At 34.0% G+C, this 26,261-nt stretch overlaps 1 protein-coding gene across 1 annotated transcript in view; it reads left to right on the top strand.

The window, feature by feature from the left end:
- CPXM2 (carboxypeptidase X, M14 family member 2) overlaps nt 1-26,261 on the top strand; it is a 264,562-nt gene that overhangs the window by 146,978 nt on the left and 91,323 nt on the right. The window contains exons 5-6 of the mRNA XM_051981609.1: nt 4,089-4,173; nt 16,241-16,391. Coding sequence (XP_051837569.1) covers nt 4,089-4,173; nt 16,241-16,391 — 236 coding nt within the window. The remainder of the gene's footprint in view (nt 1-4,088; nt 4,174-16,240; nt 16,392-26,261) is intronic.

Here is a 26,261-nt window from a genome sequence, read left to right as displayed (position 1 = left end):
AGGTCCTCAAGTGCTTCCTCCCATTTTTCTAAAGTGCCTGTTCTGAGGGTCATTGGAGCATCTATATATTCTCATATATATTGTGTCCATAAAAGTAAATTCTTTGTAATGGTCAGATGAATTATAGGCATAAGAAGAATGAAGCATATAATTGTATGCAAAAAAGGTATCATTAAAAGACATGAATGAGCAGAGAAAGAGTTGGTATCATCACATGGCAAATGTGAGAGATAAGACAGACAATCCAAAGATTAACTGGTCTAAACAAAATAGTGAAAGTATCAGCAAATTTTCCAGAGTATATTGGATGACTCCTTCATGGAAGCTTTACGTAAAGATATCATAAAGGAATCACAAAAGGATAAAATACATAGAGGCATTGTATTTTGTAGCAGTAGAGGAAACATTCCAATGCATACATTAAAATATTAAGAGCTTCAAAAGGAGCTCACTGCTATAGCAAGAAATAAATAAACTGCCTGCTTAGTCATTGTTGAAAATAATGTCCATATGATAGAGATGCATCCCTGTGAAGACTGGTTAGCACCCTGGATACCTTAGAATTAGCCAGAATCAGGATAAGCAAAAGTCCTTGGTCTTATTCTTGGTCTTAGGGGTCTAAGTGAAAGGAATGGACACAGCAATCTCCACACCTCCTTTCTCTTCCTCTCCTGCCAAAAAGTAACTCTTACTCCACCCTCTAATCCCTCCTACAATTCTCTGTATATACCCACAGAACGAGCCAGCACAGAAGGTGGAAAGGGCCATTTTCCAAGCATATACTAACTCGGTAATTAGCCTTAAGTGCTTGGTTGTCTGACCCCAGTGCATCAACTCAAGAGTTTCAGCCCTTTATACATCCCTAGTAGAATATCCCTGTTTTTCTGGTAGTACCCAAGTTCAATACTAATCTAAAGTTCCATGCAATGGAACTATATTTTAATTGTATGTGTGTGTATGTGTGTATGTATTCAACCAAACAGTTCTCTATGAAATTCAGTGAATAAATCTAGTTGAGTTTTAGATTTCATACTAATGGTATGCAGTGAGAAAGGTCATTGGTTTATACAAAATTCTTAAAGTTAGTAGTATTAAATAATGGCCAACTGTAATTGATTTACATATTCTCAGCAATTTATAATTCAAGATAATTCCAAAATTTCATTCCAAATGAAAAATGCTTCTACCACCTGTTAAAGAACTTGTGAGATAAGAGTGCAGATTGTAACATACTTATAAAAACTTTATTTTTCTTGGTATATTTTTTTTGGTTTGTGTTTTCTTTCATAATATGCTAACATAGAAATATCTTTTTTATGACTAAATATGTATATCCTATATCAAATTGCTTGATTTCTCAGTGGGAGCAGAGAGGAAGGAGGAAGAGAATTTGGATTAATTTTTTAAAAGAATTTCAATATTGTTTTTACATATAATTGAGAAAAAAAATGTTTAAATCCCTTAGGTGGCACAAAAGATATAGTGGTAGGCCTGGAGTCAGGAATATATAAGTACAAATTCAGCCTCAGATCCTTATTTGCTGTGTAGCCCTGGGCAAGTTGATTAACTGTTTGCCTCAGTTTTCTCATTTGTAAATGAACTGAAGAAGGAAATGAAAATCCCAAATGGGGTCACTAAGAGTCAGGCATAACTGAAAATGTCTAAAACCACATAACAAAACAACTTATTTCTGCAATGTTTTAAGGGGAAAGGCCATTAAAGACAGACTAGCCTTTGTTAGGTCCCATTTTTAAAAGAATCACTTAAATATATGAAGAGCAATTGTTGATTTGGTATTCAAGTTTTAGGAGGATTTTTTTTTGTTTGTTTTTCTTTAGAAAGTTTCTTTCTTTTGTTCCTTATCCTCATATTTTGGAGGACTGAAAATGACCCTTACATGATTACTCCTAATTTTATTTAACATAGATTTGTGTGACCACAGAATTAAAAACTGCAGGGGAATATGACCATTTTTATAATAGTTATCACATAAGATGAGAATAGTGAAATGAGCTTGCTGACATATCACTTAGAGATTCTCTTAAAATTGGGATTAATTTGTTGTTTAGGTTAATTTTATAGTACAAAGATACTAGTTTTATAAAATATAACATAGATCTAGAACCATTAACATTGGTTCTACAAATCTTAGAACATAGAATACTAGAGATGGAAAGAAGCTTAGAAATTATCTCATTCAAACTTTTCATTTCACAGAAGAAAAATTCAAGGTCTGTAAGAGGCAATTATGACTGACGCTCATAGAATTATAGAACTGCCTATGCCCTTACAGGCCACTTGGTCCAATCCCTCTTAAACATGAAATGCCTCAATTATATATTTTTTTGCAAATGGTTATCCAGTCTTTACTCAAAATCTCCAGTGATGTGCAACTCATTATTTTTACAGACATTTATTCCATTTTTGGACAGTTCTTGTTGTTATACTAATACAAAGTCTGTCTGAAGAAATTGCACCAAATTAAGAAACACAGGCATAGTATCAATTAGAAGGATTGCTTACTATTAATAAATAATTTTCTTGTGATCCAAATATGAAGAGCCTATATTATTTATAGATTTTCACTTTTAGCAAATGATCCTTTCAATCCCATCTCTAGTACATGAAGCATTTATAATCCCCTAAATGAGTTTGCAACTATAGGTTCTTGATAACTGTTCTTGAATGAATTAGGTTTAATATAATTAATCTTTCCAAATTAATTTTACCAGGCAGTATGGATTCACACAGCAAACAAAAATATTTATTTGATTATGGGGATATAGTAATTGCTCTGAAAACTACTAGGTGGTTCAGTGAATAGAGTTTTGAGCCTGCAGATGGAAAGCAGTATAGCAGTGATGTAATTCACTCATGTCATGACCCAGTATAGGGTTTTCTTTCAAAGGTATTAGTCTGATTTGCCATTTACTTCTCCCGTGGATTCAGGTGAACAGAGGTTAAGTAATTTGTCTAGGGTCACACAACTAGTTAGTATCTGAGACCAGATTTTGAACTCAAATCTTCCTTACTCATAAGCAAACAGAAGTTAAAGTTTGCAACTGGAAAGGAACTCAGATATCCTGGATTCCAGCATTCTATTCACTGAACAACATAATTGTCTTGGATACTGGAAAATCTGAGTCAAATACCCACTAAGTAGCTATGTGACATTGGTTAAGTCACATAACCTCTTTTGTCATAACCCACCAGAGAAGGAAATGGTGAACTACTCCAATATCTCTGTCAAGAAAACCTCATAATGAGATCATGAACTGTCAGAAACAACTGAATGACCAAAAAATAACAACAATTGCTCCAGAGAAAGTCTTTGCTGACATACGGCTAGGGAGCCAGTTTTGGAGTGAGGAAAAGCTGGGTTCAAATACTCCCTCTGATGTATTTCTGCTTTGTCAGACTAGTCAGTGCTAAGATAGGTCTTTTAAGATTCCCCACTGTTGAAACTTATTGGTGCTGGGAGGCTTCACGTTGCGGATTCTGGTTTGATGATGAAGTCACAGATCTGGACAAACATTAGAGAAAAGGGAAAAAAAAAAACCTCCAAACAGAACCTAAACATGTCAATATTTGTAAAGGATGGTTAGACTGTCTATGATTTCTAATGCATTAAAATCTAATTGTCTCATTACAAATCTAAATGATAGTAAGATGAGACAGTGAGGAAAAATGGATTTCCTGAACATATGGATTCTGAGTATTTTCCTGTCTCACCTCCTCTGGCAGGAGAATTGTCAGGCTGTGTTTTTCCTTCATTAGACTTTCAAAAGGACTCAAGAAGCAGTGACTCTAGTCTGTGATTATTATATACATCCAACTTTTTTGGGGGAAAGATTGTGACCATGAGGGAAAGAGTCACGTTCATTTTTGTAACTCAATTCTTTTAATGATATTGGTTCTCCATATTAGATCAATTTGTAACTCAGGTTGTGGAGGTTATTTTAAAAATCACACACATGCAAATCTTGTGTTGTTTATATGCTCTACTATTTTTTGTCGTGGTTTGTTTCTTTTCTTTTTTTTTTTAAAGCACATATACCAACACTAGTTTACTTTTGCTTCCTGATTAGGAGTGATTGGGTGACATCGTACAAGGTGATGGTAAGCAATGACAGTCATACTTGGATCACTGTTAAGAATGGATCAGGAGATATGGTAAGTATCAATAACAGTGGACATAGCTGGAACTATAGAAACTTGGCAAATGATTATCCAACCTCTACTCAAAATCTCCAGTGATGTTAGGGATAATTTCCTGTAGTTCCTATTCATTCCACCATTTTTGAGATGAGGATATTGAAATGATGCCTGAAAAGGAAAAGCAGTTTGCCCTAAGTCATTTATTTAGTTAATGGAAGAACCAAAACTTAGCACTTTAAGCATCCAGATTCCCAGTTGAGCATTCTTTCCATTGCTCCATAGTACTCACTTAAGAAAATCTTTAAATGGGTATCTATATATTTACGCTATACAAGAAATATATAAATGTAGGTACATATGACATAAATGTCCATATATGAAAACATATATGAACAAAATATAAGGATATATATAAAATTACATATATGTGTATATATATATATATATATATATATATATATATATATATATGAATGCCTATTTAGTGAATTTATTAGATATGTTATCTTTAGCCACATTACAGATATACCAGATAAAACTATGCCTACTTTATGGTTTATTTATTAGTGTGATGATTCTTATCTTTCACTCAAAAATGAAAACAAGGGGGAATTTTTATGTATAATTGAGTTTTTGTTCAAAATTATTAGTAATTTTCATTGGTCTTTGAAATTCCATGCTAATTTTCTGAAGAATGAAACTCACTCTGAGTTATCCATTTCTTTCTTTTTTTTTTTTAATTTTTACTGTAGTTTTTTTTTTTTTTTGCAAGATAAATGCATGGGTAATTTTTCAGCATTGATCCTTGCAAAACCTTCTCTTCCAACTTTTCCCCTCCTTCTCCCACCCTCTCCCCTATATGGCAGGTAGACCAATACATGCTAATTATGTTAAAGTATATGTTAAACACAATATATATATATATATATATATATATACATATCCATACAGTTATTTTGCTGCACAAGAAAAATCAGACAGAAATAAGGTAAAAATAACCTGAGAAGGAAATAAAAAATGCAAATGGACAAAAACAGAAGGAATGGAAATGCTAAGTTGTGGTTCACACTCATTTTCCAGAGCTCTTTTGCTGGGTGTAGCTAGTTCTCTTCATTATTGAACAAATGGAACTGATTTGGTTCATCATTGTTGAAGAGAGCCACATCCATCAGAACTGATCATTATATAGTATTGTTGCTGAAATGTATAATGGAGATATCCACTTCTGTGGAATTTCACAACAGTCAAAAATGTTATTAAAATTGAATTTTCATTATCATCTGTTCCATTAGTAGTTTAAAAGTACCTTTTGATATAAAATTTTGTGATTTAGGCTGTGTGTATATTCATATGTGTGTGTGTGTGTGTGTGTGTGTGTGTGTGTGTGTGTGTATTCTTTGCCTATTTCAGGGCTATGGTGATTTGTCTGGAAGCCTTCCTTTTACCCACATTCATTATTTCTCTCAACCAGCAGAGGCTTATTTATGTGTTTCTCTAGACAGCTGTGGGTGATTGTATGCTACTTTAGGTCAAACCTATGACTCTGATTCCCTTTCCTATCACCCAAAAAGCATATCACCCTTTTATGCTTTGCATAAATTATGTGTATTCAGTAAAATACTTTATGACTAAAGTGATTTTTTTTTACCTAATTGAAGGTCTTGCTGTGATCATATTATTGCTCTGAAATTGCCATTGTATGCTAAACCTCTCACCTACATCTTTTGAATTCAAGAGGCAATTTGACATAGGAAATAGAGAATGTCTTTGCAGATAGGGAGACTTAAGTTTAAGCTTCATGTTTGACACATACTAGTGCTGTCACCCTAGAAAAGTAACAACTCTTTAATGTCCTCTCTTGAGATAATAAGTTGAAGAGTGGAAGCCAGTCTATCCTGATACATCAGGAATTCCTCATATCAAAGATGATCCCCAAAGAATATTTCTTAAATCCCTACACAAAGTCCTCACTCAGATGTTTTGTCATATATAGGAAACCTGATCCTTTGGTCATGTCAACTGACAGTGCTCATTAGGGAACTCACTGTGAGAGCTGCCACTGAGGAGGTTTTTTAGCATATGTGGCACTTTTGATAGAATAGTTGAAGAAATAAAGAAATTCGACAAAGAATTTTGCAAGGGTTGGGGATAGAGCCACAGTGGTAGAGAGTGAACAGATCTTTGTCTGAGCTCTTTCTGGATTCCCTCAAAATCAACACCAGATCAAGGCTCTGAGTGGGTTTGGAGTGACAGAACCCACAAATATTTGGAGTGTAACACATTTCCAGCAGAAGATATTTAGGAAGAACTTTAGGGAAAGTCTATTTCAATTGGGTAGGGGGTGAGGTAAACTAATGCAGGTTCAGTACAGGGATATCCAGGGCAGAAAGACTCCATGCTGGGGAATCTATTTTGGCTCACAGCCAAAATACAGCAGCTTCGATTACTCTGTCCTGGTTCAGAAATCAATGGATCAGCAGATAAAAAAGGCAATTAATGAGCCCCTGAGTCCCAGAATTGGTTACACCTAAGCAGCATAGGAAGGAAGCCAGCAGCACCAGCCCCAGAGCAGTGTGAAGACCTTGTCACCTGTTGAGGAAGCTTGGGACAATCTCCCCTTTGCCCTAAGAGCAGACCTCAACCTTTAAAAATGAGCAAAAAGGGGAAAAAGAGCTCTAACTATAAATAGCTATCATGGAGACAAGGAAGAACAGATCTCCAACTCTGAGAACACTAAAGGCAAAACTTCTTCAGATGAAACCTTAATGGGTGATATAAGTTGGTCTCCAACTCTAAAGGCCATCTTGGAAAAATGTTTTAAAAAGATCTTATATGAGAATTAGAAGAAAAATGGGGAAAGAAAATGAGAGCTTTGGAAAGGAAAAAAACAGAAATTGAAGAAAATCACATCTTAAAAAGAGATTTTGCAAAATGGAAAAAGACAATAGCGCCATGAAAAACAGAATTGCTGAATTGGAAACAGAGAACAACTCCCCTAAATAATGGCATTGGTAAAATGGGGGGAAAAAATCAGTGAACAAAACAATTCATTTAAAAGTTAAATTGACCAAAGGCAAAAGGAGGTAAACAACTAACTGAAGAGAATACTTCACTAAACATTAGAATTGAACAAATGGAAGTGAATGAATGCTACAAATGAGGCAACAAGAATCATTCAAACAAAACAAAAAAAGAAAAAAAAAAGAAAAAGTAGAAAATTGCTTATTACCTTATTGGAAAAACAACTAACCTAGAAAACAGATCCAGGACAGACAATCTAAGAATTATTGGGCCACATGAAAATCACAATTAAAAAAAGAGTCTAGACAATATCTTTAAAGAAATCATCAAGCAAAACTTACCTGATGTCCTACAATCAGAGGATAAAATAGCTATTAAAAGAAGTCACCAATCACCTCCTGAAAGAAACTTCAACATGGCAACTCTGAGGACTATCAAAGCTAAATTTAAGAATAATCAGATCAAGAGAAAATACTGCAAGCAGCCAGAAAGAAACAATTCAAATATCAAGGAGCCACAATCAAGATTCCTCTGGACCTAGCAACTTCCACTTTGAAAGATCAAAGGTCCTAGAGTATGATAAAAGGGCAAAGGAGCTTGGACTGCAGCCAAAAATAAACTATTTAGCAAAATTAAGCATTATCTTTTAGGGGAAAAAATGGATATTCAAAGAAATAGGAGGTTTTCATTTATTTTTGATGAAAAGACTAGAGCTGAACAGAAAATTTGATCTGCAAGTGTAGAACTCAAGAGAAGCATAAAAAGATAAAAAGGGAAGAAAAAACCCCATATTTTTAAAGATTAAAATGTTTACATCCCTAAATGGGAAGATGATATGTTTAACTCATAAGAACTGTATTTTTATTAAGATTATATTTAGAGGCCATAGTTCTACTTTGACTTTTTGGAAAGGTATAAAAAAAGAAATTGGAATATAAAAGGGAATGTAATGAGAGAGGAGGAAAAGGGAGGTAAAATATTGCAAATTACATTACATGCAGAGGCAAAAAAAGACCTATTACACTTGAGGAAACAAGGGAGAGGAATGAATATCATGTGAACCTTAATTTCATTGGATTTGACTCAAAGAAAGAATATCAAACATATTCAGTTTGATATAGAAACTTTTTCCTATAGGGAAGTAGGAGGAGAAAGAAAGGGAAGGGGGAAATAATAGAAGGGAGAACAGAAGTAGAAGGAGAAAGGGATTATAAAAAGAGGAGGAGATGTAAAAGGGAAGGGCAGATTGAGGTAGGTGGTGATTAGAAGCAAAACACTGGGGAAGAGGGAAAAAGGGAAATGGAAGAGATAAGTATAACTTGGGGAAAATAAGAGAGCAGATAATACAGAGTTAGTCATTTTAAATGTGAATGTGAATGAGATGAACTCTCCCATGAAGTGGAAGCAGATAACAGATTGAATTAAAAGCCAGAATCCTGTGGTATGTTGTTAACAAGAAACACATTTAAAGCAGAGTGATACATAAAGAATAATGGTAAAAGGCTGGAGCAGAATCTATTATGCTTCTACTAGAGTTAAAAAAAAAAAAAGTAAAGATAGTGAGCCTGATCTCAGATGAAGCAAAAGCAAAAGTAGGTCTAATTAAAAGAGATAAGGAGGGAAAGTATAGCTTACTGAAGAGTACCACAGATAATGAAATAATATCAATACTAGATATATATGTACCAATTGGTATAGCATCCAAATTCTTAGAGGAGGACGCAAGAGAGCTGCAAAAAGAAATAGAAAGCAAAACTATACTAGTGAGAATTCCAACCTTACTCTATCAGAACTAGAAAAATTGAACCACAAAATAAATAAGAAAGTAGTTAAGGAGGGAAATAGAATTATTGAAAAATTTTGAATGATAGACCTTTGAATGGGGACAGAAAGGAATACACTTTCTTCTCAGCAATTCATGAAACCTATAAAAAATTGACCATATTAGTACATAAAGACTTCAAAATCAAATGCAAAAAGGCAGAAATAATAAAAGCATCTTTTTAAGATCATGATGCAGTTAAAAACTACATGTAATAAAGGGCCAGGGAAAATAGACGAAAAATTAATTGGAAACTAAATAATCTCATGCTAAAGAATGAATGGCTATCAACAGCTTCATCCAAGAGATTGCCAATAATAAGAAAACATACCACAATTTTTGTGATGCAGTCAAAGTAGTTCTTATGGTAAATTTATATTTCTAGATGCTAACTTACATAAAATAGAGAAAGAGAAGATTAATGAATTGGGCATGAAACAAAAAAAGCTAGACAAAGAATAAATTAACCCCCCCCCCCAAATTAAATACCAGATTTGAAATTCTGAAGACTATTGAACTAATAAAACTAAGATTTGGTTTTATAAAAAACAAAACAAAACAAAACATAAATAAGCCTTTAGTTAATTTGATTTAAAATAGGAAAGAAAAAGTCTCCAAGACCATATGGATTTACAATTGAATTCTACCCAACCTTAAAGAACAAATAATTCTAACACTATGCAAACTATTTGGAAAAAGTAGGGTATGATGTCTTACCAAATTCCTTTTATGACATAGATATGGTGCTGATACCTAATCCAGGTAGGGTCTAAACAGAGAAAGAAAATTATAAACCAATTTCCCTAATTAATATGAATGCAAAAATTTTAAATAAAATATTAGCTAAGAGATTACAGCAAGTTTTCATCATAAGTTTGCATTCTTAATTATGCAGGCCTGACTCAATATTAGAAAAATAATTAGCATAATTGACTATATCAATGACCAAATTCACAGAATTCATACATTTATCTCAATAGATACAGAAAAAGCATTTGACAAAATTCAACACCCATTCTTATTAAAAACACTAGAGAGCATAGGAATAAGTGGAGTTTTCCTTAAAATGCTCACTAGCATCTATTTGAAACTATCAGCAAGTATCATATGTAATAGGGATAAACCAGAACCATTCCCAATAAGATCAGAGGTGAAATGAGATTGCTTACTATCACCGTTACTATTCAGTATTGTATTAGAGATGTTATCTTTAGCAATACGAGAAGAAAAAGAAATTAAATGAATTAGAGTAGGTAGTGGGAAATAAAATCATCATACTTTGCAGATGATGTCATGGTATACTTAAACAATCCTAGAGAATCAACTAAAATGACTATATACAGTTAACAACTTTAGCAAAGTTGAAAGATACAAAACAAATCCACATAAATCATCAATATTTCTATATGTCACCAACAACATCAAGCAATAAGAGATACAAAGAGGAATTCCATATAAAATAACTATAGATCATATAAAATATTTGGGAGTTTACCTGCCAAGACAAAGTCAGGAATTATATAAACACAATTATGAAACACTTTCCACACAAATAAAGTCAGATCTAAACAACTGGAAAGTTATTAAGTGCTTGTAGGTAGGCCAAGCTAATATGATAAAAATGAAAATTTTATCTAAATTAATCTACTTTTTCAGTACCATACCAATCAACCTGCCATCAACTTACTTTTCAGAGCTAGAAAAAAACAATAACAAACTTTATCTGGAAGAACAAAGATCAAGAATTTCAAGGGAATTAATGAAAAAATGCAAATGAAGGTTGACTAGCTGTACCAAACCTAAAACTACATTATGAAATAGCAGTCATTAAAACCGTTTGGTATTGGAAAAGGGAAAGGGGAAAGAGAAAAGGGAAAAGAACTCATTATTTGACAAAAATTACTGACAAAATTGGAAAATAGTATAGCAGAAACTAGGCATTACCAACACCTAACACCATATGGTAAGATAAGGTTGAAAAGGATTCATAATTGAATAATTATATAATATATGTATATAATATATAATAATCATTCATAAAAAATGATATTATAAGCAAATTACAAGAACAAAGCATAGTCTACCTTTCAGATCTATGGAAAAGGAAGGAATCTATGGTCAAAAAACAAGAATACATTATAAAATTCAAAATGGATAATTTTGCTTATATTAAGTTTAAAAGTTCTTGTACAAACAAAACCAATCAGACAAGATTAGAAGGGAAATCAAAAAAATGAAAAAAAATTACATTCAAGGGTTCTGATAAAGCCATTATTTCTAAAATATATAGAGAATTTACTCAAATTTATAAGAATAAAAGCCATTCTCCTAATCAATGAATTTTCAAGGAATATGAACAGGCAATTTTCAGATAAAAAAATTAAAATCATTTCTCGTCATATGAAAAATGGTCTAAATCACTGTTGATCAGAGAAATTCAAATTAAGACAACTCTGAAGTACCACTACACACCTTTCAGATTGGCTAAAATAATAGGAAAAGATAATGATAAATATTGGAGGGGATGTGGGGAAACTGGGACACTAATACTTTGTTGGTGGAATTGTGAATTGATCCAAACATTCTAGAGAGTAATATGGAACTATGTCCAAAGGGCTGTCAAACTGTACATACCCTTTTATCTAGCAATATCTCTACTGAGCCTATTTCCCAAAGAGATCATAAAAAAGCGACAAGGACCCTCATGTGCAAAAATATTTGTAGCATTTCTTTTTTACAGTGGTGGCAACTGGGTGAATGCCCATTGGATCATGCTGAATAAGTCATGACATATGAATGTTATGGGATATTATTTTTCTATTAGAAACTATCAGCAGCATAATGTCAAAAAGGCCAGAAGAGAGTAACATGAACTGATGATGAGTGAATTGAGAAAAACCAGGAGAATATTGTATATATAGCAACAATAAAATTATATAATAATCAATTCTGATGGATGTGGATGTTTTCAATAATGAGGTGATTTGCATCCAAAAAGAGGATCATGGGAACCAAATGTGATTCACAACATAATATTTTCACCTTTTTGTGTTGTTGTCACTTGCATTTTCTTTTCTTTCTCATTTTTTTTTCTTTTTTGATCTAATTTTTCTCATGTACCATGACAATTGTGGACATATGTATAGAAGAATTGCATATGTTTAATATATGTTGATTTGCTTTCTATCTAGGGGAGTAGGTATTGGGAAAGCAGGGAGAAAAAGTTTTGAACACAGGATTCTGCAAGGGTGAATGTACATATATTTTGAAAATAAAAAGCTTATTAAAAAGAATTTTGTAAGGGCTTTCAAATAAAGTCATTATGTGTGGTGTTCACTTCTTTTGTATAATATATTATGGCTCTCTGTGAGCAGATTTCTTGGGGAGGTTTTCTGGAGACAGCCTTAGTTTCAGTTCAGATCAATCATCACTTCAAATACAATCAGCTGATAATATCCAAATATTTATTTTCTCCTTCCAAGTCTCCTCTCTTTCCTTGGGCCCAGTTAGTTTTCTTAGAGGCCTCTCTCCCTCCTTGGTTCCAAGAGCTCTTGCAGCTTCGACTGCAGTCTCTAGCTTGTCAATCTCCTTAACTGAACACACTTGAGCTTTCTTTGGTTCCGAGAGCTCTTGTTGCTAATCTTTTGCCTCTAGAAGCTTCTGCTTCTAGCTCAACTCCGACTCCTGGCAATCTTCTGAAGTGACTCTCTGACTGAAGCTCTAAGAGCTTCTTATATATGATCTTTTAAAAATGTGAATCCAAAGGTTGAGTCCTCCTCTGAGAGAGTGGGATTGTGGGTTTGTGACTTGTGAATCTCCCGAACTTGTGAACTAATGTGTGTGAGCTAATGTGTGAACTCTCAAAGGTGCAAACCCAAGCACACAAGCATTGCTTCCATCAATTCCATTGAGTTATCACCTTGTTTCAAGTTCTGGCTCATAACATCTCCCTGTAGGATCAGATCAATCATACTGAACCATGCTAAATTAGATAATTATTGTCTCTATCAATTCTAATGACAACACTTTGTAAGGATTCCAACAATTGTGTTCGTTGATTCTTAATAATTTCAGCTCAAAGGTGGGCATAGTAGACCATAGTAGGTCAATAAACATTTATTATGCCTACTATGTGCCAGGCACTGTGCTAAGCACAAGACAGTGAAAAGTATGCTGGGAAAATTTTCAGGGTTAAAAAGTGAATGGAATAAACCTTATTAGTCATCTGTGTTAAAGATTCTTAATCTTTTTTATGTCATGGACCATTTTGGTTGTCTGATGAAGCCTATAGAGCCTTTTTCAAAATTTTGTTTACATAAAATAAAATATATAAAATCACAAAGGAAATTAATTTTATTGAAATATTTTTAGCATAGTATTCTTTTGAGTCCAAGGATTCCATTTTAAGAACCACTAATCTGGTTCAACTTTTCCATTTACTGGTGAGAATCTGAGAGATAAATGATTTATTTGTTGCCTCCCAGGAAGCCCCAGTAGAGCTAGATCTGAAACCCAATCCAAGGCAGCTCCCAATACACTATACTTTCTCGAGTTAGAATCTAATTCCCACCTCTCTCCATATCCACCATTTAACTGGAAGTGAGCTTGCCTTTCTGTGAACTCTGTATGCTTTTCCCATAATCTCTACTAAGTATTTATAGTGCTCCAATTTCCTTTATAGATTTTACTGTTTGTTTTATGCCCTAAGCTGATATTCATACTCCTTTATGCCTCAATTAATCACCATGACTAGTAGAGTGCCTTCAGTAGACAATTAATAAATGATTATTGGATGCTGAATGACTTAATGAATACTACTCATATATAGTTACCAATACATGATTAGAATTTCTTTATCTCACATTTGAGTTCTTCCATTACCTATTCTGAGCTGCCCTCCTATTCTTATTTCATGCAATTCCCTTTTATGATCTCTGTGTTTCAGCCAAATTCAAAGGCTATCTGTTCCTTGAATTCAGTCTTAAGAATCACAGCATGTAAAAGTGAAAAAGGATCCCAGTGACAATCTAGCCCAATTCAAACCAAAAATGAATCCCCTTTCTAATATAGTTTACAAGTGGTCAATGAGCTTCTAGAAGACTGAAAATTTCCAAGTAGAGAAATCCAGTTGCCTCTTGGAAGAATTCATTCCTTTTTTGAATAGCTCTATTTGGCAGGAAATCCTTTCTTATTTCAAACTTAAATTGTCTTCCTTTCAAATTCACAATAGATTTTGGCCTTTAGGCCCTAATGGAATGAGCTTAGTCCCTCTTTCTCATGACAACCCTTCAAATATTTGAGGACAATTATAATTTCACTATCTTTACCCTCCATCTCAGTGTTCTCAAGCTAAGTATCACCAGTTCCTTTATTTTTTTTAATTTTTATTTAATGATTACTTTATATTGACAACATTATCCCTTGCACTCATTTCTTTTCCGATTTTTTTTCCCCTCCCTCCCTCCACCCCCTCCCCTAGATGGCAAGCAGTCCTTTATATGTTGGATATGTTGCAGTATATCCTAGATACAATATATGTTTGCAGAACCGAACAGTTCTCTTGTTGCATAGGGAGAATTGGATTCAGAAGGTATAAATAACCCGGGAAGAAAAACAAAAATGCAAATAGTTCACATTCGTTTCCCAGTGTTCGTTCTTTGGGTGTAGCTGCTTTTGTCTGTCATTTATCAATTGAAATTTAGTTAGGTCTCTTTGTCAAAGAAATCCACTTCCATCAAAATATGTCCTCATACAATATCGTTGTCGAAGTGTATAATGATCTCCTGGTTCTGCTCATTTCACTTAGCATCAGTTCATGTAAGTCTCGCCAGTCCTCTCTGTATTCATCCTGCTGGTCATTTCTTACAGAATAATAATATTCCATAACATTCATATACCACAATTTACCCAGCCATTCTCCAATTGATGGGCCACCAGTTCCTTTAACCATTTCCATGTGACACCTAATGAAATCCCTTTACCATCCTAGCTGATCATCTCTTTACCCTTTCTAGCTTCTCAGTGTTTTTATTTTTTAAATTGTGGTGCCCATAACTGAACACAGGAAATCTATATAGTCAGAATAGGATGCAATGTACCTACCATTTCCCTATTCCTGGAAATTATGTTCCTCTTAATTCAGTCCCAGATCACATGAGTTTTTTAGACTTCCAAATCACCCTGGTGATTTATATTGAGCTCTCAGGCCGCAAATACTCTCAGATTGTTTTCCAGACACCAACTGTCTCTTCATGTCTTCTTGATGTTATAGCTATGAATTTGATTTTTGTAACAAAATGCAAGATTTTAAATTTATCCCTTTTTAAATTTAATGCATCATTCATCTCATGTTATTAGTGTATATTATTATTAGTGTGTAATAGTTCATTTTGGAAACTTTCACCCACTTATCTATGCCTCCCCAGTTTGTGTCATTTGAAATTCTGATAAGAAACTATTTGTGCCTTTCTCTAAGTCATTGTTAAAAATGTTAAACAGCACAGGCCTAAAGATAGATTTCTGCAGTATTTTGCCAAGGACATTCCACCATTTTGACATTCAATTCTTTGAGTATGGCCACCCATATTCTGCTTCTGTTCATTAGCCTGAAAAACAGTCATTCCTCATTTCAGAATCTGTCTCTTCCTTCAAAGCTCAGCTCAGATGACACCTTCTCTGTGAAACCTTCCTTTCCATTACCAAATGTTAATACTTTCCCTTTCCTCAATATTCTTTTTATTATACTCATTTATGTATGTGTTGCGTCTCCCTAGTAGAATGCAAGTTCTTTGAGCAAGAGAAATATTGCCTATTTGCCATTGTTTTCCAGTGCCCTTGTTGTTGTTCAGTTGTTTAAGTCATGTCAAGCTCTTCATGTTCCCATTTGGAGTTTTCTAGGCAAAGATACTGGGAGTGGTTTGCCATTGCTTTCGCCAGTTCATTTTACACATGAAGAAACTGTAAAAGCCAGGATCACACAGCTAGTAAGTGTCTAAGGCCAAGTTTGAATTTAAAAAGATAAATCTTGGCGCTCCGTGAGCTATGAGTGGTACTCCCTAGCTCCTATTCCAATGCCTACATAGTTCCTTACATAGAATATATACTTGATTAATGATAAAAAGTAATTGTATGACCCAATTGTTTCAGATCATACTTAGTATAAAATTATGGGAAAAACTAATCTCCGATAATCTATCCATTCTTCATCAAAACCATAAATTCTTCTTTGTTCTCAAACAGATATTTGAAGGAAACAGTGAAAAAGAAATCCCAGTTCTCAATGAGCTTCCAGTTCCAGTGGTGGCCCGTTATATCCGCATAAACCCTCGGTCATGGTTTGATAATGGGAGCATCTGTTTGAGACTGGAAATTCTAGGCTGCCCATTACCTGGTAAGTGACATCTTTGCTTAATGTGTAACATGCTGTCAGTCAGTAAACATTTATTAAGTGCCTTTTATGTGGCAGAAAACCCACTATGCTAAGCTCTGAGAATACAAAGAAAAGCAAAACCACTTCCAGGTCTCCAAAAGCTTACAGTTTAATGGGAGAGATGGTATGCAAACAGCTTTCTAAAAACAAGGGAAGATACCAATTTAAAAAGCATTTTATGTGGTTATATCGTTCAAGTATCACATCACCTCAGTGAGAAAGGTAGAGAGGATATTTTATCTTGTTTTTTTAATCGGTAGAATAGTTTCTTCAGCGTCCAGTGGATCAGAATATGTATTCTGAATAGATCTAAATAACAGATAATAAGTCTACATATGTAAATATATATGTGTACATATACATATATAAATGTAAACTATATATATGTGTGTGTGTATATGTAATATGTATGTATATGTATATGTAATATGTATATGTATATGTATGTATATGTAGATGTAATATACATATGTATATGTAATAAAAAATAGATCTAAAGCTTGGGAACCCCAGAGGCCTTCAAGCCCAACTATTTAGCAAATGAAACTAAAGCTTATGAAAGTTCATTATCTTACTCATTGTAAGGAAATAAGCATGCAGTTGAATCGTTCAGCTAGTGGGCAGACCTAGATCAAGCCCACATAATTTCACTCCATTTCTGGTGGTTTTCCTCCCTAGGTCGTAACTAGCCAATGCATAAAGAAAAATGCAAATTTCTGTCTGATTTGTGAAATTGCCTTTCTTGTTAAACATGAGTAGCAAACAGTAGCTGTAGTCTGGCTGGTTCTTTGCCAACAAAGGCATTGTCAAAGTAGAATATGCAATACTGTATTAGGAAGAACCAAAGCACAGCTGGCATTTTAAACAAAAGTGATAGATTACCTGCAGCTGCACATGTATCAGAGTAGAAAATGTGGATGCTATTTAGTTCAACAAAGATTCTTTTTGTTAGTTTTAAAGGGCAGAGGTCAGGTGGGTGTCTTTTCCAAGTTTGTGTCTTTTTAAGGTGGAAGGTGATGGTTGGCACCCACGAGGACTGAATAATACATGTTTCATTGTAAAGTTCTGTTTGGTCTCTGGCTGTTTGAGGATAAGTAGGCCCCTCTGTTTAAAAATGACTTTTACCATAAAGAGTCATGCTTCTATTCATGGCAGCATTTGCCATCTTGCAGCAGCTGATTTAGGGAAAACTCAGAGGGAGAGTTGCTTGCCTTATTAGACCGGATATAAAGTACATGTGCATGTATGTCCAGAAACCATGCATCAAAATTGCATGAGTTTTAGGCAGACCCAGATCCTCTCTTCTCTCTATAATATTAAATCCTTCAGCCTGATCCCCAAACCAGTGTTTGGCTCACTCTTTAAATTATGTTTGATCCTGAGACCAAATTCCTCTTTCAGATCCAGATACTACCTTTTGTCTCTGACCCTTCAATGGAGCTCTTAGTATCCCTAGAAATCAACTCTGATTTTGCAAAAATATTGTAATGTTTCTGGGTCTCCCTGAACAGAAATCTTGTTTTGTTTTAAAATTTTAAAATTTTATTATTTATTTATTTTTAGCATCTCTTTTTTTTTAAATAACGAGTTTCTGATTTTCTCATTCCCTCAAGCAGCATCCTCTTTTATGAGAAGGCAATCAACATAATATTAATTATGTGTGTGAAATGTGAAATAAAATTTTTATATTAGCCATATTGCAAAAAAGAGCAAGAATAATAAAATGAAAAAATGATGCTTCAATTTGCATTCAGAGTTTATCAGTTCTCTTTCTGATGATGGATAGCATTTTTCATTTTAAATCCTTCAGAATTGTCTTGGATCACTGTATTGATGAGAGGCTAATTAGGTCTTCCATAGTTCATCATTATTATAATATTGCTATTACTATATAAATTGTCCTGCTGATTCTTCTCACTTCACTTTGTATCAGGTCATGTAAATCTTTGTTGCTTTTTCTGAAACCATCTCCATCACCATCATTTCTTTTTTTTTCTTTCTCACTTAAAAAATATTTATTTTTAATATTCTTTCTTTTTAAAAAGTTGAATTCCAGATGTTTTCTCTTTCTTAGTGCTCCTCCATCTGCTGAAAAGGTAAACAAACAATATGTTTATCATTTCTTATAACTGATAATGTTCCATTATAATTATATACCACAACTTGTGCAGCCATTGCTCAATTGACAGGTGTCCATCCAATTTCCAATTCTTTGCCAAGGAGGAATCTTCTTGTTGATGATTTTCTTTGCTTCTTTCATTGCAATGCTTCAGCTTGGGTCATAAATGACTCACACTTATGCCCATGGCTGGCCCATCACCCATCCATTGGAGAAGTAGAGCCAGGAGGAAGTAAGTACATAGTCAGTCTTTAATCAATCATTTTTTTTAAGAGTTAAAATTTAGTTTTTGGTTGAGTGTCACATAAGACATTCATTCTGAAGACTTCTTTATCTCCTACCACCTTATATCTAAATATGGTCAAGTTTAGCTACCAAGTATTTCCCTTATCAAGGAGATTAATCATTTCTGGCCAAGGTCATTTTGGTACTTTCTGAGCTTTCTTATTATAAGAATTGATAAGTTAACAATTTAATTCTCCCCTTTTCCAGATGTGGTCTCGGGTTCTTTAGAACAGAACAAATGGAAGCTCCTATAATTGTATACAGGAAATTGATGTTTATAATCTTCCTTCTTGTTTGGTATTTACTTTGATTTTTTTTCATGATGAGTATACAATGAACTGATGATATGTTGGATTTATTACCAATTACTTCTGGTATGTTTAGAGATTTGTTGGTTTTGTTTTTCAAAGGTTGCTCTTTGATATTTTCCATATCCATCCCTTTTTGACTCACTTTTTGAAGGATACTATTACTTTTTTAGTGTATTGTGAAATAAATTAGTTTTCCTGGGTTTCTTATATCTTTGCTGTCTCCTACTGAGCTTGCCATTTACTAAAATCCCTAAATCTTTTTTTTTTTTTAATAAACTGCTATCACACCATAATGGAATAATATTCCTGAGGAGTCTGTAAAGTCTTTGACTCCGTTAATTCCTTAATCCTTGAATCTTATTTTCTAGTGTTGGTTTCATCATCTCCCCCTGTGACCATTTTTGCTTTGAAGAAGTTGGGTATCAAAGTAGATATTGACGTAATTTGGAAAAGTTTAACAAATTCTTCATAGAATTTGTCTCTTTGGCCTCCATGAGAGATGTAGACACCTAAAGCCCATTCACTTATTTTTAAAATGGCTACTTTTCTCAAGCTCCCTGGAAACTCAGAAAGGGGAGTTTACCAGATGTCTCATGAAATATTTCTCTTTACCATTAAGCACATGAAAATCAATTTTCCCAACTTCTTTATTCATTTCTCTGAGGAGAACTTATGAAGGAGAAGGAGGGAAGCTATTATAGAGATGTGTCATGTACAGTCTTTCTATCTGTCACTTATAAATTTTCCCGAGCTGAATTCCAAACTTCTATAAAAGCTTAAAGTTGGATTGAATCTCTCCCATCCAGATTCAATTAATCCTGTCAAATCCTGTCAAATTCAAAAGTGCAAATCTTTATGAAAACACAATATTTATACTTTGGCTTTACCCAGTAAGTATAATTATTGCTGCTAGAGTTTGGGAGTCAAGTGAATTCAGGCTGATGTTTTCTGTGTGCCAGACCTTGTTTTTGGCATTGGGACTATAATGACAACAAAGGCAAAGGAGTCTGTCTGTCTTCCGGAAGCTTATATTCCATTAGGAGATTTTCTCTTCTCTCCTATTCTCCTCTCTTCTCCTCTCCTCTCCACATATTCCCCTCTCTCTCTCTCTCTCTCTCTCTCTCTCTCTCTCTCTCTCCTCCTTCTCTCTCTGTTTCTCTGTCTCTTTGTCTTTGTCTTTCTCTTCCTCTCTGTCTCTCTGCCTTTCTCTGTAGCTCTCCCTCCCTCCCCTCCTCTCTCTCTCTCTCTCTCTCTCTCTCTCCCTTCCAGTCCTTCCCTCCTTCCCTCCCTCCTCAAAGATATAGATATGTATACACACATACTTATATAACTGTGCTTATATATGTGTATATATGTTTATGACACACAAATTCTAACTTTTGTAAAGTAATTTGGTAGTGACTGGCAGCTTGGATTTAGTGAGAAAAAGATTGTATGGGTGTTGATTTATAGCCAAGTTAATTTTTCTTTGAAAGAGAAAAGTGATTGGCAACACAGGATAGTGTTTTTTTCCCCTATTTTTCTAGAATCTGAGCTATTTTTATTTTTCTACTTTCCTAGAGTTTCATTTTATTTTACTAGCCTTTCCTGATTTTCATTGACAAGTTCTATTTTCTCAAATCAAAAAACATTATAACATTTGGAGGCCTTGGTTTTTTTTCTCTTTTCCCAGGTAATTGGCTTTTGTGGTAGGCATGAAAGGTAACATAGAAAAGGCAGAGGGAGAAGAGATAGGACACAGAAGAGAAGGAACAAGAAAGCAAAAACAACACTTGAGACTTCTTCCCATATATTTACCTTTCACAGAGTTCTTGAGTTTAGGAATCATAGTTCAGAGTAAGGTGTATATAAATACCAAAATTGGTATGATTGTTATAGGAGGAATGAAGCAAATGATAGAGATACAGAATATGGAAACCTGGGAGTATCAATGTACTAGAAATAGAAACCATGTCTATGGGATTGTCCAATAGGCATCTGAAGAGGATTTTTTTTTAATGAGGGGATTCTCTGAGAGAAGTTGTAGAATTTCCACTTTGGAGAATATAATGGTTTTCTCATCATTTGTTACATAGGTCATTATAGAATGAGGGCTCACATAGAATCAAAATATTTCAAGGCATTGAAGGAATAAGGAAAGAGGGACAAAAAAGTGGTATTTCAAGTTACAAAAACATTTATCAAGCACTTATTATAACCAAAGCACTGTGTTGGATGCTAGAAGCATGGAGATACTTGTTTTACTTGGGATCAGAGGACAGAACTAGGAATAATATGGATGGAAATTTCAAAGACATATTGACTCATGGTAAGGCAAAAACAATAATTATCTCAAATGTAATAACCTGCCTCAGGATGTAATTGGTTTGTTTTATGTTGTTTTATGTTGTCTTTATATTGTTATTTTTAGCCCTAGAATCCTTCCAAGAAAAGCTGGATGATCATTTGTTGGAGGTTTTGTAAAGGAAATTCCTATTCAGGTGCAGATTGGATTAACTGACCTCTGAGAGTCCTTCCAATTCTGGGATTCTGTTTTTCCTCTTAGGTCTTATTTTTTATATATCTTCTGGTTTCATTTATAGCCAATATTAACATGGATATGAACATATGATTTTGTTCCTTAATTTGGGTGTCACTTGATGGAAATGATCTGTTGAAACTATCAGTGGAACTTCTAGAAGTCTTAACAGTGATCTGGTCTTATCAGAAATAATCCAGAAAACAACATATCTCACTTTATCATATCTCTGTCTGATGTCCTGTATAGGAAAGTGAACATGGTATTGAAGAAGGTAAATTTGAGGAGAGATACTGGACTAGACCAAGCCCTTGCAGAATCCCCTATATTGGAGGGGATTCAGTTTTCAAAGCATTGAGACTAAACCCCAAGAGAGCTTTAAGAGGGGGAGAGTCCAATGAATAGAAAGAATCATGACTCTTTTCATGGTGAACTAAAGGAAAAGAGGATACATAGACAAAATCTTCTTTCTCTTCACTTATAAATTTTTTATGAAAGTGACCAAAGCATATATCAAGAGCAAGTGCATTGAAGGCTTTTGGGGAAGTTTTAGTTTGATTTGCAATGGAGTCCATCTCTATATAGTTACAAAATTGAATGCAGTATAGAGAATGTAATTGAATACAGTATAGAGAATGTAAATTCCCACTATATTTATTATGTATTGTTTATAAGAATACTCATGGCTCAGAAATCAAATTCAAATCCATAGGCGCTCCTTTGGCATTGTCTCAAAGATCCTTTTATCTCAACCTATCTTTTATATGAGAATCACAAATAAGATCCTATAGAAGATGCAACTAGAAACATTTTTTTCAATAATATATTGAATATAGGCTTAAAATAAGGTATCAATGAGGGGAATAAATTGTCATGAAAGGAGCAAATTGACTTATGGCATGAGATATATTCTGTATCAGCTTTAAGAAGCAGCATGGCAGAGTGAATAGCAAGCAGACTTGAGAATCAGGATCACCTCAATTCAAACTCCATCTTTGTCTTATACCAGTGGCATAATTTAAAGCAATTCACTTAACTACTCAAAAACCCTGGCAGTAAGTAGAACAGGTGCTTATCTCTATAAATAGAACTTCTTTATCAGGAGTTCCTTACAACAAAAAATAATCACTGGTCTGACTCCTCTCTTCCTGTCAGATCCTTAAAAGTCCAAATGAATGAAGTATATGTTAATATGGCTAATGCTTTTGTTGGAAAATGCTTTTATTGGAAAATGACATTGAAATATTTACAATGATCTGTGGAACATAGCAAAGAATTCTCTTCTAAACATCAAGAAATACAAAAGAGATTTACACTGACCGTCTTACTGGGGAGAAAAAAAAGCAAGCAATAAACAACTAGATAAAAAAATAGGTGCTGTTTAGATTATGACATGCTTATAAAATTAGACCGTGAATACATTGGAAAACTCTTATCAATAAAATGTTTGTCCCTGAATTAGGTAGGATAAAATGAAACTGAATCATATTTTGGAATTTGTGCTGTGTCTCTGGACCCTGAAAAATGCCCTGTTGACTAAAAAAGAGCATTTTGCTATCTCATCCCTCTTGAAACCTCTTTTGTCACTTATTCAGGTAGAACTAAACCTCAATGATTGAGAAAATACCCAGTCAAAGGCAGCAAGATCTATTTTCTCAGCTTAGGTTGCTTTGGCTGGGGAAAAATACCCTTATGCCCTTACAATGAATGTGAGATTTCTCTTGTGGGCCACAGTGACCAGTCTAGATTCTTTTAGGGAACGATAAAAACAGCAGCATAATAGAGAAGTTTTATTTTTCTGACAGATTCTCTTGTCAATCTTACTGCAAATTGGCCATGTTGCTGACTAAAAATGTATATCAACCAAGGGAATCAAAGGGTGTTACTGAATTCATATGAGCAATATAACCCTCCAGGGAGTTTGTGAGATAAGAATTATTTGAAACAGTGGTACTAATAAATAAACATAGATTGATATGCCCTTATCTTTGTAGTCCCATGGTTTGTTTTTGACACAAATTAGCCAATATCAAGATGGACATAACCTTGACTGACCTCTTTGTCACATCTTAGTCTATAATTTTCTTGTTTTTCCTCAATAAGGACAGGCTTGTTATGAGAATAATCAGATGTTGACTTGAGATAATGTTGATTATTTTCAACAAGGTTACCTGGGATACTCTTCTAATAGAAGGAATTCTTTGGAGACAAGTTTATATTTTACCCTCTGGTCTATTAGTTTTTTCTTAGGTCCCATTGGTCATCGTTTTAGAGTCTAAGCCTATTGGAGGCATACAGCAACTTGGGTGCTTGATTATATCAGGATTTGATACAGCTTTTTTTTTTGTCATTCAATGTGTGACTTACTGGAGAAAGGGTCATAGTGTGACCCAAACCCAACTCTGTTCATACTGTCAAAGACCCACACAAACTTGAACCCTAGCCTTAATTCATAAAAATGTTCTTATCTCTTCTCTCCTACCCCTTTCTCCTTTTGTTTTGTCTCCAGTTAGATGACATTTACTTATTGAAATCAGGTATCTTCATTAATTTTTGTTTATTGTAGTGATTGCCTTGTTAATTTGGTTGCATCTGAGAGAACAAGGAGATAGTTAAAAGCCTTAGGATAATGGTATGTAAAGATATGTTGAAGTACAAAGGGCATTTAGCCTAGAGGTATAATTTAGCTGTAGCTCCAAAGGTTGGCATAGAGAATTTGCCAGATTGTTTTTTAAGAAGAAAGAAAACAGTTCTAGTTAGCCTCCAGGGAAAGAACTAAAAAATGGCTAGAAGTCACAAAAGGGCAAAATTAGACTTGGTAAAAACAAAAGCAAAAACTTTCTAACAATTAGGGCTATGAAAAAATGGAAAGGGTTGCTTCAGAAAAACTTATGTTCCCTTTTAATGGAGATCTTCAAACAAAAAATTGTATCACTGCTAATCTAGGATGTTACCAAGCAGATTCTTGTTCAGGTATGTTTTGTATCAAGCTGTTTCTGAAGTCTCTTCCAACTTTGAAGTTCTGTGATTCCCTAAAACATACTTCCTATCTAATCAATCAGCACTACTGATCTCTGTGATCTTTAGGATTAGGCTTCCAGTACACAGGAAGCTCAGAAGAATCTATACTAATTGCTTATCACTTTTCTTTCTCTGCCCTGCTTCTTATTGAAGATTTTAACTGTTATCCCTCAGAACTCAGGCAGTAACTCCATCAATTCTTTTTTTTAATGTCTTTTGTTTTATTTTAAGGCAATTGGGAATTAAGTGACTTGCCAGGTTCACACAGCTAGAAATGTTAAATCTTTGAGATCGGCTTTGAACTCAGGTCCCCCTAAATTCAGGATCAGTGCTCTGTCCACTGCACCATCTAGCTGCCCCTTCAACAATTTTTAAAATCAAAGAAATATCATATTGGCATACCTCTGGTATAACAGAAGATTCCAAATTCAGGACAATAAGAGATTTTAGAGAGCATTGAGTCAATTCAGCTCATTTTGGCAATGAGGAAACTGTAGTGCAGAGAGGTTACCTTGTATTTTAAAGATTACTTAATAACAATACAATCATATTGTATTTCATTACATACAGTACATCATTTGATCATCAGCAAGAGAGTTGCAGCAAATGGTTGCAGCAGAATTCTTTAATTTTCAATTTACTTTCCAGGGTAAGCAGAGTGTTTGATTCAGACTAGATCTCATTACAATAAAAACAAAACAAAACAAAACAAACAAACAAACAAACAAAAAAACACAAACCTTCTATAACTTAAATACTTAGATTTCCCAACTGATTGTCCAGATAGGAATGAACCCTCTGATTTTTGTTGGTATTAGGAATAGAGTGATGCTATTTTGATCCTTTTCAAGAATAAAGAACTACAACCAGATTGGGAAATCTCATGTGAGGATATTTCCATCTGCCAATGCAAATTAACATCTTCTTTGTAAATAATAATTTTAGAATTATCCAGGTAATGAAAACTTGTCCCAGTCTCAAAGTAAATATAAGAAAAAAGGACTTGAATATGTCTTCTTGGCTTCTAGGTCAGCTCTTTCTCTTGTTATCCCTTACACATCCCTACTTTCATCATTGAAGTTTCTATACAACTCAGGTTGACATATTTTGGGAGAGTTTTGTGGACATTTAGCTCCTGAAAATTGTAGGTTTATTCATCATATAAGTTTTTCCCTCTGGAAAAATAATTAATTATATTCATTCAGTCAGAGCTGAAAGGAACTTCCAAAAACGTCTAATCCAAAATTTTTAGATGAGAAAACTGAGGCCCAAAGATTATGGATTCAATCCAAAATCCTTTTGATTCATAATCAAGCAGTGTTTTTATAATTATATTTCTAAAGAAATGTACAAATTATTGTGTTATGAACAGAAATCTTTTTCCAGATAAAAAAATCTTGATCATAGGTTCTGTGTTTTCTATTATTTTTGCATGTCATCTGCAACCTCCATAAAACTCCCTCCCCAATCTTCTATTTAATTTCTTATTCCAATATTTAGATATATAACTTAATTCAGAATGGAGGAAGATAACAGAACATCATTGATTAAATGGAACTGTTTGCCATAACCTTTTA

Source organism: Antechinus flavipes, chromosome 2 (assembly GCF_016432865.1).
Source record: "Antechinus flavipes isolate AdamAnt ecotype Samford, QLD, Australia chromosome 2, AdamAnt_v2, whole genome shotgun sequence".
Lineage (NCBI taxonomy): Eukaryota > Metazoa > Chordata > Mammalia > Dasyuromorphia > Dasyuridae > Antechinus > Antechinus flavipes.
The sequence above is the reverse complement of the archived record's forward strand: the minus strand, read 5'-3'. Positions and strand labels throughout refer to the sequence as shown.